Source organism: Dasypus novemcinctus, chromosome X, assembly GCF_030445035.2.
Source record: "Dasypus novemcinctus isolate mDasNov1 chromosome X, mDasNov1.1.hap2, whole genome shotgun sequence".
Classification (NCBI taxonomy): domain Eukaryota; kingdom Metazoa; phylum Chordata; class Mammalia; order Cingulata; family Dasypodidae; genus Dasypus; species Dasypus novemcinctus.
In genome coordinates, this window is record NC_080704.1 from 2,596,461 (window position 1) to 2,612,416 (window position 15,956).

At 49.8% G+C, this 15,956-nt stretch overlaps 1 protein-coding gene across 6 annotated transcripts in view; it reads left to right on the plus strand.

The window, feature by feature from the left end:
• Positions 1-8,354: 8,354 nt before the first annotated feature.
• Positions 8,355-15,956, plus strand: part of LOC101436077 (CD99 molecule (Xg blood group)) — a 46,116-nt gene continuing 38,514 nt past the window's right edge. For 3 of the 6 annotated variants that reach the window (XM_058291313.2, XM_058291312.2, XM_058291317.2), the window contains exon 1: positions 8,357-8,509. In XM_058291313.2, coding sequence (XP_058147296.1) covers positions 8,440-8,509 — 70 coding nt within the window. In that variant the 5' untranslated portion in view covers positions 8,357-8,439. Of the gene's footprint in view, positions 8,510-15,956 lie in introns of all 6 variants that reach the window. The other 3 variants (XM_058291316.2, XM_058291318.2, XM_058291314.2) reach the window with 2 other exon arrangements.

Sequence of the window (15,956 nt, forward strand, 5' to 3'; positions counted from 1 at the left end):
CAATGGATAGGTGGGTAGGGATAGATAGATTTAGTTATAGATAGGCAGATGACAGGTAGGTAGGTAGATAGAGATAATAGAGAATAGATAGGTGAATGGGTGGATGGATGGATGGGAGGATGGATAAACAGATAAATGGAAGGATGGTTGGATGGATAGAGGATGGGTAGATACAAAATGGATGGACAAATGGATCGATGCATGGCTGGGAGGATGGATAGAAAATAGATGATAGATGGACAAAGATAGATGATAGATAGATAGATAGATAGATAGATAGATAGATAGATAGATAGATGATAGATAGGTAGATGATAGATGGACAGAGTGATGAATAATGGATGATAGATGGGTGGGTGGCTGGCTAGACCAGTGGCGAGGGGTAGATGACTGGGTGGATGGGCAGACGATGGATGGGTAGGTAGGGATAGACAGACAGACATATGCATGTATACTTTATATGTGCATGTGTGTGTTTTAGTTTCCTGGCTGATAAATCAAGTACCATGCAACGGGCTGGTTTAAACAATGGGAATTTATCAGCTCACGGTTTTGAGGTTAGGAGAAGTCTAACATCAAGACGTCACGAATCCCAGGCCCAGAGCCTCAACAGACTTCAGCTCCTACACTTTGACTTATTGGACTTACTCCACTCAGCTAACATGGAGTTGAAGAAGGTCAACCACCACAACATGGAGCCTAGAGTGCCTACAACTGGAAGCGGGAAGAGTGCATCCAGTACCCATGTGGAATCTAAGCCCTCACTTGACATAGGTGTGCAATGGACACAACCAATCCAATGTCCACAGAGAAAATGTGGAATGGGTGTGGGAACGGTAGCCATGGGGGCTGCTGGGTGTGGGGAACGGGAGGAAGAGATGAGATGTGGAGGCGTTTTTGGGACGTGGAGTTGTCCTGGATAGTGCTTCACGGACAATTACGGGACATTGTAGATCCCCCCAGGGCCCACTGGATGGAACGTGAGAGAGTCTGGGCTATGATGTGGACCATTGACTATGGGGTGCAGTGATGCTCAGAGATGAACTTACCAGGTGCAATGGATGTGTCATGATGATGGGAGAGAGTGTTGCTGTGGGGGGAGTGGGGGGCAGGGGCGGTGGGGTTGAATGGGACCTCATATTTTTCATAATGTAATTAAAAAATAAATAAATAATTAAAAAAAAAAAAAAGACGTCATGAAGGCGATTCTTTCTCCCAGAAGACGGCGGTGCTCTGGGCTGGCTGACGGTGATCTTGGGTCCTTGACTTTCCTGTCACATGGAGGCCCCCCCTGGCTTCTCCTTTCTGTTGACTTCCGGGTCCTGACTGCTCTCTCTGCTTCCTCTTGGTGACCTTCTTTATAAGGCCTTCCGTAAGAGAATCATGACTTGATCTTGATGGAGGTGGGTCCCACCAGACCTGAAGGAGCCTCCTAACAGGTTCTATCTGCAATGGGTTCACTCCCACAGGAAAGGATGAACTTCAAGAGCATGTTTTTCTGGATACGTAGCTCCAAGCCAACACTGTGCATGTACGTCTTCCTGCAGGACAAAGAAAAGGACAAGGAGTCATTGCCTAAATGTACGGGCTTTTGCAGGAAGCTCCTTCTTTTGGCATCCATTTGAGTAATGAAGCAACCAAAGGTCCCTTCTCTCTGTGTTGGCTCTCAGCCCTGCGGCTGACAAAAACAAATAAGTAACCAAAAACGAAGGGCTATGAAAATTGAAAAAGGCGGCTGCTCTAAGAGGGCAGGGTCACTGCTGTGTGATTTCAGTGCTGCTTCCCACAGAAGGGGGAGCTCGGAAGGGTTTGTTGATCGACTGAATGTGCTATGGTGTCATTGAAAAGAAATGTGCAATGAACCTGGGCAGACACGGCAGAGAAGCTGGAGCAGGAAGCAGCAGTGGGGGTGGGGGTGCATGGAGTAAGCACTGCCGTAGCAAAAGATTAATAGGAACGGTTTAAAGCAGGGGCTCTTTTTTTTTTTTTTAAGATTTATTTATTTAATTCTCTCCCCCCCGCCCCCCCGCCCCAGTTGTCTGTTCTGTGTGTTTATTTGCTTCGTGTTCTTCTTTGTCCGCTTCTGTTTGTGTCCATTTGCTGCATGTTCTTTGTCCGCTTCTGTTGTCGTCAGCGGCACGGGAATCTGTGTCTCTTTCTGTTGCGTCATCTTGCTGTGTCAGCTCTCTGTGTGTGTGGCGCCATTCCTGGGCAGGCTGCACTTTCTTTCACACTGGGCGGCTCTCCTTATGGGTGCACTACTTGCGCGTGGGGCTCCCCTATGCGGGGGACACCCCTGCGTGGCACAGCACTCCTTGCGTGCATCAGCACTGCACCTGGGCCAGCTCCACACGGGTCAAGGAGGCCCGGGGTTTGAACCGTGGACCTCCCATGTGGTAGACGGACGCCCTAACCACTGGGCCAAGTCCACTTCCCAAAATCAGGGGTTCTTAACCAGGGGTCCATGGAAAGATTTTAGGGGATAAGTGAGCTTGGATTGAAAATTCAAAAATCATTTTTCTTGTGAGTATATACTGGTGTGGGTGTGATCTATTTATTTATTTTTTTTTTTAAAGATATAAAAATTCTTTATTTTTATATATCTAGTTAATAACATAGCCTTAAAATATATAAAGCAAAAAGTGAAAACTAGAACAGAGAAATAGACAAATATACAATTATCATTGGAGTTTCTAATACATGTTCCCGAGTAAATGAAATCTAGTTTAGGAACAAGGATATTAACATCAGGAAACAATTGAAAATGGAATTAAAAAGTATATGATCAAAAGGTTAACTTGGGCAGCGGACTTGGCCCAGTGGTTAGGGCGTCCGTCTACCACATGGGAGGCCCGCGGTTCAAACCCCAGGCCTCCTTGACCCGTGTGGAGCTGGCCCACGCGCAGTGCTGATGCGCGCAAGGAGTGCCCTGCCACGCAGGGGTGTCCCCTGTATAGGGGAGCCCCACGCGCAAGGAGTGCACCCATAAGGAGAGCCACCCAGCGTGAAAGAAAGTGCAGCCTGCCCAGGAATGGCGCCGCACACACGGAGAGATGACACAACAAGATGACGCAACAAAAAGAAACAGATTCCCGTGCCGCTGACAATAACAGAAGCAGACAAGGAAGAACACGCAGCAAATAGACACAGAGAACAGACAACCGGGGCAGGGGGAGGTGGTGGGGAGACGGGGAAGGGGAGAGAAATAAATAAATCTTTAAAAAAAAAAAAGGTTAACTTTTGTGATACAGTTACAATAAGAAAAACAAAGATCGTAAAACAAAATGGGAGAGGAACATGCCACTGTAGCGTTTAAGAGGGTTTAACTGGGCTCCTTGGAGTAAGACCAAAGTTTTGAATGGGAAAGAGAATCGTTCAGTAAGAAAAGAATGCCCTTCTAAAATTTAAACTTATATAGAGTGAAATGTACATATTTTAAGTGTCAGGTCAGAGGTTTTTTTTTTCTTTTCTTTTTTTTGTTAGATTTTATTTTATTTTTTTAAATTTTATTCATTTTGTAAAAATATTACATTCAAAAAATATGAGGTCCCATTCAAACCCCCGCCCCCACCCCCCACTCCCCCCACAGCAACACTCTCTCCCATCATCATGACACGTCCATTGCACCTGGTAAGTACATCTCTGAGCATCACTGCACCCCATAGTCAATGGTCCACATCATAGCCCACACTCTCCCACGTTCCATCCAGTGGGCCCTGGGGGGATCTACAATGTCCGGTGATTGGCCCTAGAGCACCATGCAGGGCAACTCCAGGTCAGAGTTTTGACAAATGTGTATTCCTATATGTGTAATCACTCCTCCAAGAAAGATGCTGAGTCTTCCCATCACCCAAGGAATTTAATTCCCTTGTGTCCCCTTCCAGTCGATCCTCCCCACCTCAAAACCACAAGTGTTCTGATTTCTACCAGTATGGTTTACCTGTTCTTGAACTTCATTTCCAGTGAGCACTCTTTCGGCATGGCTTTAACCATTCAACACAACGGTTTTAAGAGTCGTCCATGAGTGTGGATGTGGCATGGTTTTTATTTTGATGTAGCCTGTTCTGACTGCAGCAGATAACTACCTGCCAACAGCTTGGTGAGCATAGGGAGATGGTTTCATGATCATCACCGCGAGTCTCTCAACGTTTGCCGAAAATGACCGTTTGAACAGGTGTTGAAACTTGTTAGCTTATCAGGTATTGAAACTGTGCAAGTTGTAAAATGTAATTTTGAATAACCCTAGAATTTAAAGACATGCCAACGACGAATAAATAAATTATATATATATATATTTTTTTTAAAGACATGCTGTCATACAACTATCTGCCGCGACATTCTGAGACGGGGCCCGTGGTTTTCACCTGACTGGCCGAGGGGTCCGTGGAACAAAAAAGGAGAAGAAGTCCTGGTTTAAAGGATCCCTTAGGACCTAGTCCGGTGAAATGAAACCTGACACTGTTTGGCGGATGTGCTCGAGCCAACAGGGGCGTTTGGTGAAGGAAGGTGTGTGGACACGTTGGCCTTGGGCTGTCCTTGATCTTGGGGCCCCAGGAGCTGCAGATGCAGCTCTATGCCCTGTGGGGTCCCGAGCCGAGTCTCACCGCCGTGTGACCCCGGCGTGGCCGACTGGCAGCTCCATGGGGCTCTCGCATTCATGCACTCTCTAGTTCTCTTTTGTCTTTCCATGCTCCAGTCTGGAAAAGGATACGGGGGAGATGTCTGGGGGTTGCCTGGGCAGAGCTGTGGTCCCTGCTCCCGAGTCCCCAGAGGAAGCTGTCTGACTCTCTGTAGAGTCCACAGAGAGAGGAATGGGGGACCAACCCCCAAATGTAAACAAAAGAGAACCTGCCAGAAAGCAGACTTGGTCCAGTGGTCAGGGCATCCGTCTACCACACCGGAGGTCCGCGGTTCAAACCCTGGGTCTCCTTGACCCGTGTGGAGCTGGCCCATGCCCAGTGCTGATGCGCGCAAGGAGTGCCGTGCCATGCAGGAGTGTCCCCCATGTAGGGGAGCCCCACGCGTGCAAGGAGTGCGCCCCGTAAGGAGAGCCGCCCAGCGTGAAAGAAAGTGCAGCCTGCCCAGGAATGATGCCGCACACACGGAGAGCTGATGCAGCAAGATGACGCAACAAAAAGAAACACAGATTCCCGTGCCGCTGATAGGGATGGAAGTGATCTCAGAAGAACACACAGAGAATGGACACAGAGAGCAGACAGCTGGGTGGGGTGGGGGGGGGGGGAATAAAGAAAAAAGAAAAAAGAGAGAACCTGCCATGTGAATGGAATGAAGATAAAGTTTCTCTGCCCCCAGCCTGCACAAACCAGAGCTCAGCAAAGGATGCTTTGTATCCAAAGGGCTGCCGTGTGCCCCCTCGGACCTAGAGAGGAAAACAGATTTCCCTAAAATGTCTGCTCATAAAGAAAGAGGGAAAAACAGAGGGGAAGAGCTGGCATCAGCCAACCAGAACCGCTGCCTAAGTATTCTTCTGCCTTTCTGCCACGCTGCACATTCTGCCCGCCGTGTTCTGTCTTGGTCCTCCTTTGGAATCTTTGCTTCTGCATTTATTATTATTATTTATTGTGACTTTGCAAACCAAGCCCAAGGGCCAGGCAACCTCGTGTTCTCTCCTAGAAGGTGAGAGTGTAGGAAAGTCTGGATGTAATTGCGAGTGAGTGTGTAAGTGGGTAGATGGATTATTTATCCACATCTCTAACTTGCTGAGAGGGCAGGGTGGGATAACAAAAGTGACCTGAATTAGCAAGGGAAATCTCAAGTAAAACAATTAAAAGCCTCAGCTGGAGGCTGGGAGCTACCAAGGCTTAGGCTGAGCCCTACGAAATTGCCATTTTGGCAATTTCCGTGTGCTTCGGCCTACAGAAGAGCAGGGCAAGGCCTTTTCCATGACATTAATTTTCATTCTGGACGTTAGAGCTTCTTGAAGCCAGTTTTGAAATCTCTGCAGAATATTATGGAAATCGCTATCTTGAGCCAAGAAAGGCAGCACTTAAAAAAAAAAACACCATGTGAACGAATTAGAAATACAAGTATTTCAAAGGTTTATCTTATTGAAAACACAGTAAAAACCTAGCAGCTAGAGAGTAAGTATGCATATTTATTAATATGTGTTTGCACGCTGCTTCTATACCTTTCCAGAACATTACTGGTTGGGAGGGAAACTTCAGCCACATCGGAAACCATTTTAGGAGGCTGGAGATCTGCCAGGTGGGAGCTTTCTCTCGTAGGTAATGGGGCTGAACTGGAAAGCTCTCAGGGAGAGAGCTTCAGAGTTCATCATGTTTCCAAGTGCCTGGTTTGTTTCTTCCATCTTCCTGTTTCATCCTGAGATTGACGTCCCTCATGGTGCCAACGTGGCTGCAGCAGCCCCGGTTCCCCTTAGCTCCAGAAACAGAGCTCCGTGGGTCCTCCACTGACTCCAAGGCTGTGCCCAGGGAGCAGAAATTTGGAGAGTGAGTGCTTGGGGTAAGTAGCAAAGGCGGTGGACCTTCAGTTCCGGGGGACTCCAAGAGGGACCTTCCCAAAGGCAAGTTTTCTCTTAAAACCGATGACGTTATCGTCCAGTCTCTGAACCACAGTCACTCTGTTGGCTCAGAAGGAATCGCCCTTCCTTGTCAACGGGTGGGTGTGTTGAAAAAGCATGCCTCTTTGGTTACTTTTACCATACCTGTGGTTGATGTATACTCAGGAGACCTGAATCTCTGTACTGTCCATGTGACAGCCAGGCCCTGAGCTTCAGCAGACTTGCAACTCCTACCCTCTGGTTCATTGGACTTACCCAGGTCAGCTAACAGGGAGGTGAAGATGGTCAACCACCACACCAGGGAATCAAGAGTGCCTACAACTGCAAGCAGGAGAATTGTACCCATCATCCATGTGGAATCTAAGCCCCCTCTTGATGTAGACGTGGAGTGGACATCACCATCCCAGGGTCCACAGGCTGGAGGAATAGAGTATGGATTAGAGTGGACTTACTGGTATTCTACTATGGAACTATTGTGACTAGTAATGGAAGAAACTGCAGCACTGATGTGGAGAAAGCGGCCATGGTAGCTGCTGAGGGCAGAGAGAGGGAAGAAGACGTGTGATGTGGGGGCATTTTCAGGACTTGGAGTTGTCCTGGGTGGTGCTGCAGGGACGGATGCTGGACGTTGTGTGTCCTGCCATGGCCCACTGGGTGGACGGGGGGAGAGTGTAAACTACAATGTAGACCACTGTCCATGTGGGGCAGCAGTGCTCCAAAATGTATTCACCAGGTGCAGTGAATGTGCCACGATGATGAAAGAGGCTGTTGATGTGGGAGGAGTGAGATAGGGGGGAGTGGGGTATATGGGGACCTCCTATTTTTTTAATGTAACATTTAAAAGAAAATAAATAAAAAAATTTAAAGAAAAACATATTTTTGTAGACTTCAGAGATCTTTGAGCTTGAGCTGGGGTGCCCGTGCGACCAAGGTGCTGGAAAACTGGACGGACCCGCGGCCGAAGCGGGGGACGTGTTAGCAGAACAGGGAGGCCGCTCTGGGGGGTCCCAGGAGGCCGGGAGGGGCGCTCAGGGTCGGAGCTGGTCTCACAATTGGGTGTGGTTTGAGTGTTGAACTCCGGGTCGTGACTCAGGATGTGTCAGTCTGGGCAGTTATTCCAGGAACCTGGAGGAAAACGACGCGCTGCTAATGCCAAACGTTTTAAAAATATCTCAGGTGCGGGTCCGCGGAGGGCGCTCAGGCCACAGCTGCTGCGGTCGGTGCTTCCTCTCCTCTCTAGACCCGGGTGCCCGAGGGCGCCGACCAGGCGACGGCGGGACGCGTACCCGCCCCCTCCCCACGCACCGCCAGACCTTTCTGCTCCCTTCCCCGCCCGCGCCCCGCGCTTGGGGGAGAAGCTGCCGCCGGCGCGCGAAGTGGGTCTCAGAGGGACCGCGCGCTGTTCCCCAAAGTTCCGGCCGCCAGCTCCCCACCCCGCAGCTTTCCAGGCTCTGTTGTTCCAGACTGGGCGTTAGGGGAGGGGTTTGGGGTGGGGGCCGGGGGTAGGCCGGATCCACTTGGCAGAGGCGAGACGGGTTTCTCTCTGCTGCCAGGGCCCCGGCGCGCTCCCTTGGGGGCAGGGAGAAGGTCCACGCGGTCCCAGAAACGGAGCGAGTTTCTCTGCTCTCCTGGCGGGTACCGCCCCGGCCTCGCCTCCCGCCCGGCTCTCGGTTCCCCGGGGCGCCGGTTCCGCCGAGGTGTCCCCAGGCCGCGGCCGGGCGGAGGGAGGCCGCGGGGTGGGAGGCGGGCGCAGGCCGGGGCGGGGCGGGAGCTCCTCCTCCCCGCAGGAACCCCCCTCTCCCCCCGCCGCAGGGCCCGCCCCGCCCGCGCGGCTCCCTCCCGCCGCCGCCGCCCTCGCCCGCCACTCCCGGACGGTTCCTGCGCGCTCCGGGCGCACCATGGCGCGCCAGGCGGTCCACGCGCTGCTGTTTCTCGGCCTGCTCTGCTCTCTGGCGCCCGCCCCGCAGGGTGAGCGAGCGCGGGGGAGACCCTCGGCGGGCGCGGGTGCGGGAAGAGCGGGGGGTGGCCGGGAAGGGGCGCAGGGGGCGCCTCGGGGCCCCTCCTTCTGCCGCGGGGCGCGCGGTGCCCACGGCGCGGCCAGCGTCCCGGGAGCGGCCCGCGCGTTCCGGGCTCCAACTCCCTTTGGGAGGCGGGTTCGGGCGCGCTCCGCGGTGAAGCCTCAGCGCGGGTTTTACGAGTCGCCAACTCAGGAGGTGGCAGAGAACTGGAGCCCCCCCGGGGGCTTCCTTGTGTTTCCCGGACACGTGCGTGCGTCTCCGCGGCCCCGGCAGGCCCCTGAAGCGGGGCGGCTCGCCAGGGTGTGCGCGGGGCCTCCCAGAGTTTGCTCGGCGCGGAGGCCTCTCGGGAGCGCGTCCCGGGCGGCCGCGCCCTGCGCCCGCGGCTTGAATTTGGAATCCGCTGGGGAGCGGCCTCGGGGAAGGCGGGGGCGGAGAGAGGGAACTTTGAGCCCGCGAAAGGTTCAGAAATCCTTGGCCTTTCCGTGCCACCCAAGATTTCCACGTCTCCGGCGCCCGGGGACCTGCTGAACTGGTGGCCCAGAGCAGAATAAAGCGTTTTTCTTGCCAGGTTGAGCCTCTGTCCCCGCAGGAAATTCTGAAAACGTGAAGCCCGGAATGAAAATCTTTCTCGGCCCCTGTGCCCACATACAACCTAGGTACTTCCTGTCGGTCCCTTAACTGTGGTTTATTTTTCTCTCTCTCCCTTTTCGCTAAATATTGGGGTTATGCTGGCAGCCGCGTTTGAGAACTCAGGGTGCTTTTTAAGTTTCTTTTTTTCATGTGAGTAGGGACACGTTTTGTTGTTTTTCTTTGAGTTGAAGCATTTTTAAACACTTATTTTTTAAAAAAGATTACATAGATGACACAAACTGTTACACTTAAAAATATAAGAGGTTCCCGTATACCCCACTCCCCTCGCCCCCACTGCTCCCCCATCAACAACCTCTTTCGTCATTGTGGCACATTCATTGCATTTATGAGTGCACGGACACTTCGTTTGTTTTTTTAGTTTTTCCTCTGTGTATTTTAATTATCTTTCTAAAAAGTTAATAGGTCACACAAAACGTTACATTAAAAAACATAAGAGGTTCCATATACCCCACTGCCCACCCCCCACCTCCATTAATTTTTTAATTGTATTTTTTTTAAGATACAGAGGTCACAAAAAAATGTTACATATCAGACTTGCTGGGAGTCTTTATCAGTGTTGGGTGTGTCTAATTTAAAAAGTGTGTCCTGAGCCTTGGGCAGCTGAAGGAGACGACCTGGTTTGGGCAGTGGGATGTCCTGGCTTTGGGCTTCCAGCTCTGCCCTGGGGATTGGCAAATGAGTTGTTGTTTTAGGGAGGATTTCCTCTTGGGTTGAAGCTCTTTTTTGTGTCCTGTGTATCCAAGAAATGCTGTTTCCAGTTGGTCAGCTTTAGAAAAGATGAAGTTGGTGTGGGGGATATAGAATTGGACTCCCACTTTTTCCCTTTCTCTCCCATCTCGTTCATCACCCACAACCAAGATTTCCCCTCTTCTTGGTTGCTCTCTGCTGCCCGTGAAACTGCCCGGTGGGTTCTCCCTGTGTCTGCCCAGCTTTGCATTCATTCATTGATCCATTGCTGGGCACTCGTGGGATGAAGGAGAGAAGGTTCTGGTCTTTCAAGAATTTACAATCTCCTGAGGAACAGAAGCATCCAAATAAGAAAATAGGTTGTGAGGCATCCAGTGTGATCGTCGCCGTATAATCAAGGATCTCCGGGCAGCCAGGTGGCAAATCTTGCTGGGTCTGAGGGGCTTGAGTGTTTTCTTGTTGCCGTTATTGTTTTAATTAGAAAAGTTGTCATTTTGCAGAAGAAGCGTGCCTAAAGTACAGAGTTCCCTATCTCCTTCCCACCATGGTTAACTTGTTGCATTAGGGTGGTACCTTTGTTACATTGTTAACTTGTTGCATTAGGGTGGTACATTTGATATGTGGTTAATTTGTTGCATTAGGGTGGTATGGTTGTTACATTGTTGCATTAGGGTGGTACATTTGTTACAATTGATGAAAGAATGTTGTTACAATTGGGCTATTAATGATAATCCATGGTTTACCTTAGGTTCCTTCTTTGTGTTGTACAACCCTATTTTTTTTCTTTAAATTTTAATTTAAAATAGTGACTGGGGCTTGAAGTGAGCTGACAGAGCTCGGTGCCAAGCAGGGAGTGGCCTTATATTCTTTGGGCCTCGGAACAAACAACCTCTAAACAAAGCCACAGCAATATTAACCCAGAATGACCCCCTTTGGTTGCTCACTGTGGCTAACTGTAAGGGAAACAGAGAGGATTCAATGATCACATTTTGAGGGCCAGGACTCAGGAATCTCTGAGAAGGAAGATTTATTACCACCGGTCGGGCCAGGAGTCTGCTGAACCCGGAATAGAAGTTTTAGGTTATTTTTATACAAGAGACACATGGGGTGGGGCCAGGAGAGGTTTAGTTAGACTTTGTTAGTTTTTTAGGGTTTAACCATTTGTTTGAAAACCAGCTAAGCTTGAACTAGCCTATCACCCACTTTCCAGGTAAGCTTGAGTTACCGTATCACCCACATTCCATCTGGATGTGACTTTAAATTCACATTCAGTGTACATCCTTTCTGAATATTTAAAGTCTGTAGGGCTTCTATTACTTAATTGGCTTTCTAGAAGCTAGGCACACTTGGATACGGAATTAAATAAGCTTGAACTCATGCACAGGCTATGCTATAACAATGGTGAGATTTGTTCATTCCTTCGACAAAAAGGACGGAAGGGTGTGGGGGCAGAGCCGGGGAGCGTGGATGTGCTGGCTGGCAGGGACCTGGAGGTGAGAAGGAGCCAGCTTCTCCCACCGAGCGAGGACCGACCTCGAGTACCCCTGGGTGTCTTTGGGGGTCTCTCGCTGACCTTCCCCTCCCAACCCACCCACATCTGGAGACGAAGTAGGAACAGGCTGTGCCAAAGGTACAAACGGGCCTTTAGCAGAAAAGTAGGTGGATCTTAGAACACACATTCCCATACAAATATGTGTTTGGCTCAGTGTCCGTTCTGAGTACAAAACCCCAGTGGGTCTGGGTTCGGGCCCTGGGGGTCCCAGGTCCTCAGAAATTCTCCTGGGAGTGGCTGCGGGGACCGTGAAGCTGGAAAAGAAAAGAGTGGACTATTGAGCTTTAATGAGAGCAGCCTTCCCAACCGGGCAACGCCTGGAGACCCTTTTGGTTGTCACAGCTGGGGAAAGAGGTGGATGCTGCTGGCATCTAGTGGGTGGGGAGGCTCATGGGGACCCCCCCCCCCACCACCAAATGACCCGACTCCAAATGTCAGTTTTGCCGTGGTTGAGAACCCCTGGAGCCCAGCATTGGAATCCGCAGGAGCTGCTGGGTGGAAGCCGTGGTGGTCGAGTGGCATTTATCCCAGACTGTAACGTGACCCCAGTGAGTAAGCGGAAATCGGTCCCCCGCGTGAGTGATGGGAGCTCATCCTGTGGGATTGTGCAAAATGGATTTGGGACGCCGAATCCGGCGCCACGTGGCGAGCCGTCGACCAAGACGGTTTCGTTCTGCGCGTTTGTGCGCCGTCCTCGGCTGCCTGAAAACGCAAACACCCGGGGCAGCTGGAATTCATTGAACGGGTCCGAGGGAGGTACCTCTCCGGGGCAGGCGTGGCTTGTTTTCTGGAATCTTCTTGGCCTTTGCCTTGTACCCCTGTGGGTGTGTGTCCAAGTCGTTAAGAGATCGAGCAGAGGAAATGCTTTGGATGGTCCATCATCATGCCTTCCCTTGCTGCCTGCTCTTCACCTTCCGATTTAATTCCATTTCATGAAACTCGGTGCCTTTGCGCCTTCTTTGTGGACGAAGCTTCAGCACATCTCACCTGGGGAGAGCTGAAGACACAAGATCCTTGTTTTTGAGAAAGCACTTTACGTCTGGGGCTTATCAGTTCCGGGAGTGTTGTAGGTCTGGACGCTCATGTTTTCGGTCTACTAGGTGCCGCCATATTGCTTTAAGACTTGACTTCATCCTTGCCCGGTGGAATCTCTGGTTTGGCCATGGACAGCCGAAACCTCGTTCTTTTTTGTTTCTGCCAGTCTCTTGGGTGAAAGACTGTAGCTAATCAAAGTTTCTGTTTGCCTTTCTTGAGGTACTGCTCTCTCTTCACTTCTTTCTGTGCCAGCATGACTTCCTCTTCTTGAATTTTCTGTTCACCTTCTAGTTTCCACGTCGGTTTTGGGGGGATAGCACGTGGGTCTGTTTCAGCTTTGTCTCGGTATGACTCGGCGTTACCATAATCCATTCCTATTATTAACAATTCCCCTAAACAGGAAACCAGAAACTTGCTTTTTCCTCCCTCTAGCGACATGAACCCTTCAAGCCAGTGTTTCTCAAATTGCAGGTGGAGATGCAGGAAAGGGTGCTGAAGAAATCTGAGGTGAAGCCAGCTACTTGTATTGTAAAGGAAAAAAGTGAAATAGATTGGAGTAGAAAAACATCCGAGTGGCACCCAGGCTTTGCTGAGTAAGGATTGCAGGAAAAGCTTTGTTCCATTTCTCCCCAATGGGGTGGAAATGCCTGTGTCACTGTGGATGGTTGTGGAACTAGTTTGAAAGCTCTTGCAAATCTAAACCTTCTCAAATCACTTTACTTTGGCAAGACAGTCCCTTTGTCTTTGTAAAAAGTTGTCTGGCAGAGTTCCTCAGTTTTGAGGAGTCACAGTTAATCAGCAATCTTTGAAAAGCAAATTAATGATTCCAGGGGTGCTTTTAAAAAAGAATGAACTGACATTAATGGGATCAACAGCCCTTATTAAGGAGGCATCCGGTGTAGTGAGACTGTTAAAATTTTGCCTGCCTGGAAGACATGAGTCAGCTGTGGAGAATGTGGCCAAAGAATTCTGGATTCTTCTCTTTCTGCATTGCCTCAGTGTTTGCAGCGTTATAAGGGAATGCAGACCAGAAAATGCAGACATTTCATCAGGAATACAGTGGACCAGAATTGCCAGGGCACACTGTCTTTAGGGTAAATGGACTTGGAGGCGTGGAGGTTTTGTAAACACTGCAAGAACCCCGATATTGCGAGTTAACCATGGTCTTTAGCTTTCTCTCAGAGAAGTGTGTGGATTCAAATCTAGCTAGGAATTGCAATGGTCTCTTTTTTATTTACTCAGCACAAGATGAAACTCACTTGATGAAGGGGTGAGAATTGTTAGATTTTTATTTTTTCTCTAATTTTAAAATTTTTTAAAATAACTCCATACTTACAGGGTATTTGCAGAATAACACACAGAACTCAAATATACTCCCCAAATTTGCAAAGAATGCAAAAACACTACGTAGAACTCAAACATACCCCCCCAGATTTACCAACTACTAGTGTTTGCCACATTTGTTATTTAATTCTTTCTCATCTGTCGATTCTATCCATCATCTATTTATCATTGATCTATTATCTATCATCTATGATTTTATTTTACTTTATCATCTATTTAAATCTATTTTTTAAAGATTTATTTATTTCTCTCCCCCCCCCCCCCACCCAGTTGTCTGTTCTCTGTGTCCATTTGGTGCATGTTCTTGTTTTTGTCCGTTTCTGTTGTGGTCGGCACGGGAATCTGTGTCTCTTTTTGTTGCATCATCTTGTTGTGTCATTTCTCCGTGTGTGTGGCGCCATTCCTGGGCAGGCTGCACTTTCTTTCGTGCTGGGCGGCTCTCCTCACGGGGTGCACTCCTTGAGCGTGGGGCTCCCCTACGCAGGGACACCCCTGCGTGGCACGGCACTCCTTGCGCGCATCAGCACTGTGCGTGGGCCAGCTCCACACGGGTCAAGGAGGCCCAGGGTTTGAACCGTGGACCTCCCATGTGGCAGACGGACGCCCCAACCACTGGGCCAAGTCCGCCGCCATATTTAGATCTGTTTATCATCTATCTATAGTTGTATCTATATGTCTATCATCTCTCTTATCTATTTATCTCTTTCTACCTCTGTCTATCTCTATCATCTAATCATTTGTGAGAAGGTTGCATACATCGTGCTCCCCTAACACTTAATATTTCCACATAGAATCCCTACAAACATGGGTGCCCATTTATATCACCACCTTAAATACAGCTGTCAAGTCCAAGGAACTTAGCACTGATACAGAGCTGACCGTCTATATTCCAATTTTCCCAGCTGTCCCAATAATGGCCTATTGGGCATTTTCTTGTCTGTTCTTGGAAGTGGTCTGGGGTCATGCACTGCATTTTAATTGTCCTCGTTTCTGGACTCCTCTTTTTTGCAGAGCAACACTGTAGCAGGCAGAGGGCGGGGTTTGGCAGTCAACTAGACCTGGTTTCCGAGGGCTTGGAAGATGGTTATTCACGGTGTCAGTGGGCAACCTGCAAGGACGGGATGCAGTGGTAGGGGGCGAGGGCAGACAGCCTCGCTGCAGGGAACTTAGCCGAGCACCACAGCTGAGCTGCACCTTGGCCGTACCTGGATTCCACCCCAGGGCTCCCAGCGCCAACACCTCTTCCCCGTGAAGCAGCTGCACCAGCGTGTCACAGACGGTCTCCAGTTGAAGATACACTTTATCTTGCCATCATGCAATCCCAAGCATCTTCACCGGGCTGTGGGTTGCAATCTGCATCCTGCAAAATAACAAGCTGGGGCTTAGTTCGGGAACGAACTGTGGAGCTGGGTCAACAGAGAGGAAGTTTAGCCTCAGCTAATACTGTGTACAGTGACAGCAGAGCAATCCCCCCTGTCCACCCCCTGGGATGTCCCCTCTTGTCCTCCTAGGCTCTCACCCACAGGCCTGACCTTTGAGTCTAAGCAATGAGCAGTGGTGTCTCAATGCCCTGTAGCCAAAGCGCCTCATTATTCCTCCCTGGTCTGCATCCCCTCCTTCAGTCTTATCTTTTATGATATGACCATTTGCCCATATTCTCAAACAGAAGCATCATAGTCCAGTCCTGCCATCTCCTTCCTCCCACATTGGATGTGTTAGCAAATCCTGTTGATTGAATTTCCTCAATCTCTCTCAACCCATCCCCTTTCTTCATTTCTGTTTTCTTCTTTCAGATCTCTGCTCCATCCCCATCAATGTTTTTGCTGGACTCATGCAAGAGTCCCTGACTGCTGTGTCCCCTGGACCCCTTGGGCACTCGGGGGAGTCATAAAGAGCTCTCACTCTCAGAGTCATTTTAAAAATGCATTTGGTAAAAGACTTGGGATTGCAAGGAAAAATCAATTATGTTAAGTGCGGCTGTGTCCCATGCTCAGGCTAAGAACCTGCCAGAGTCAGCACTGTACATTTCTGCCTCCCTCCATCCGCCTTCTCACCTGATGCCCGGGGGACTATCAAACACAAACTTGCTCGCCTCACCCAGCAATGAATTCCAGAGACTCAGAGCTGA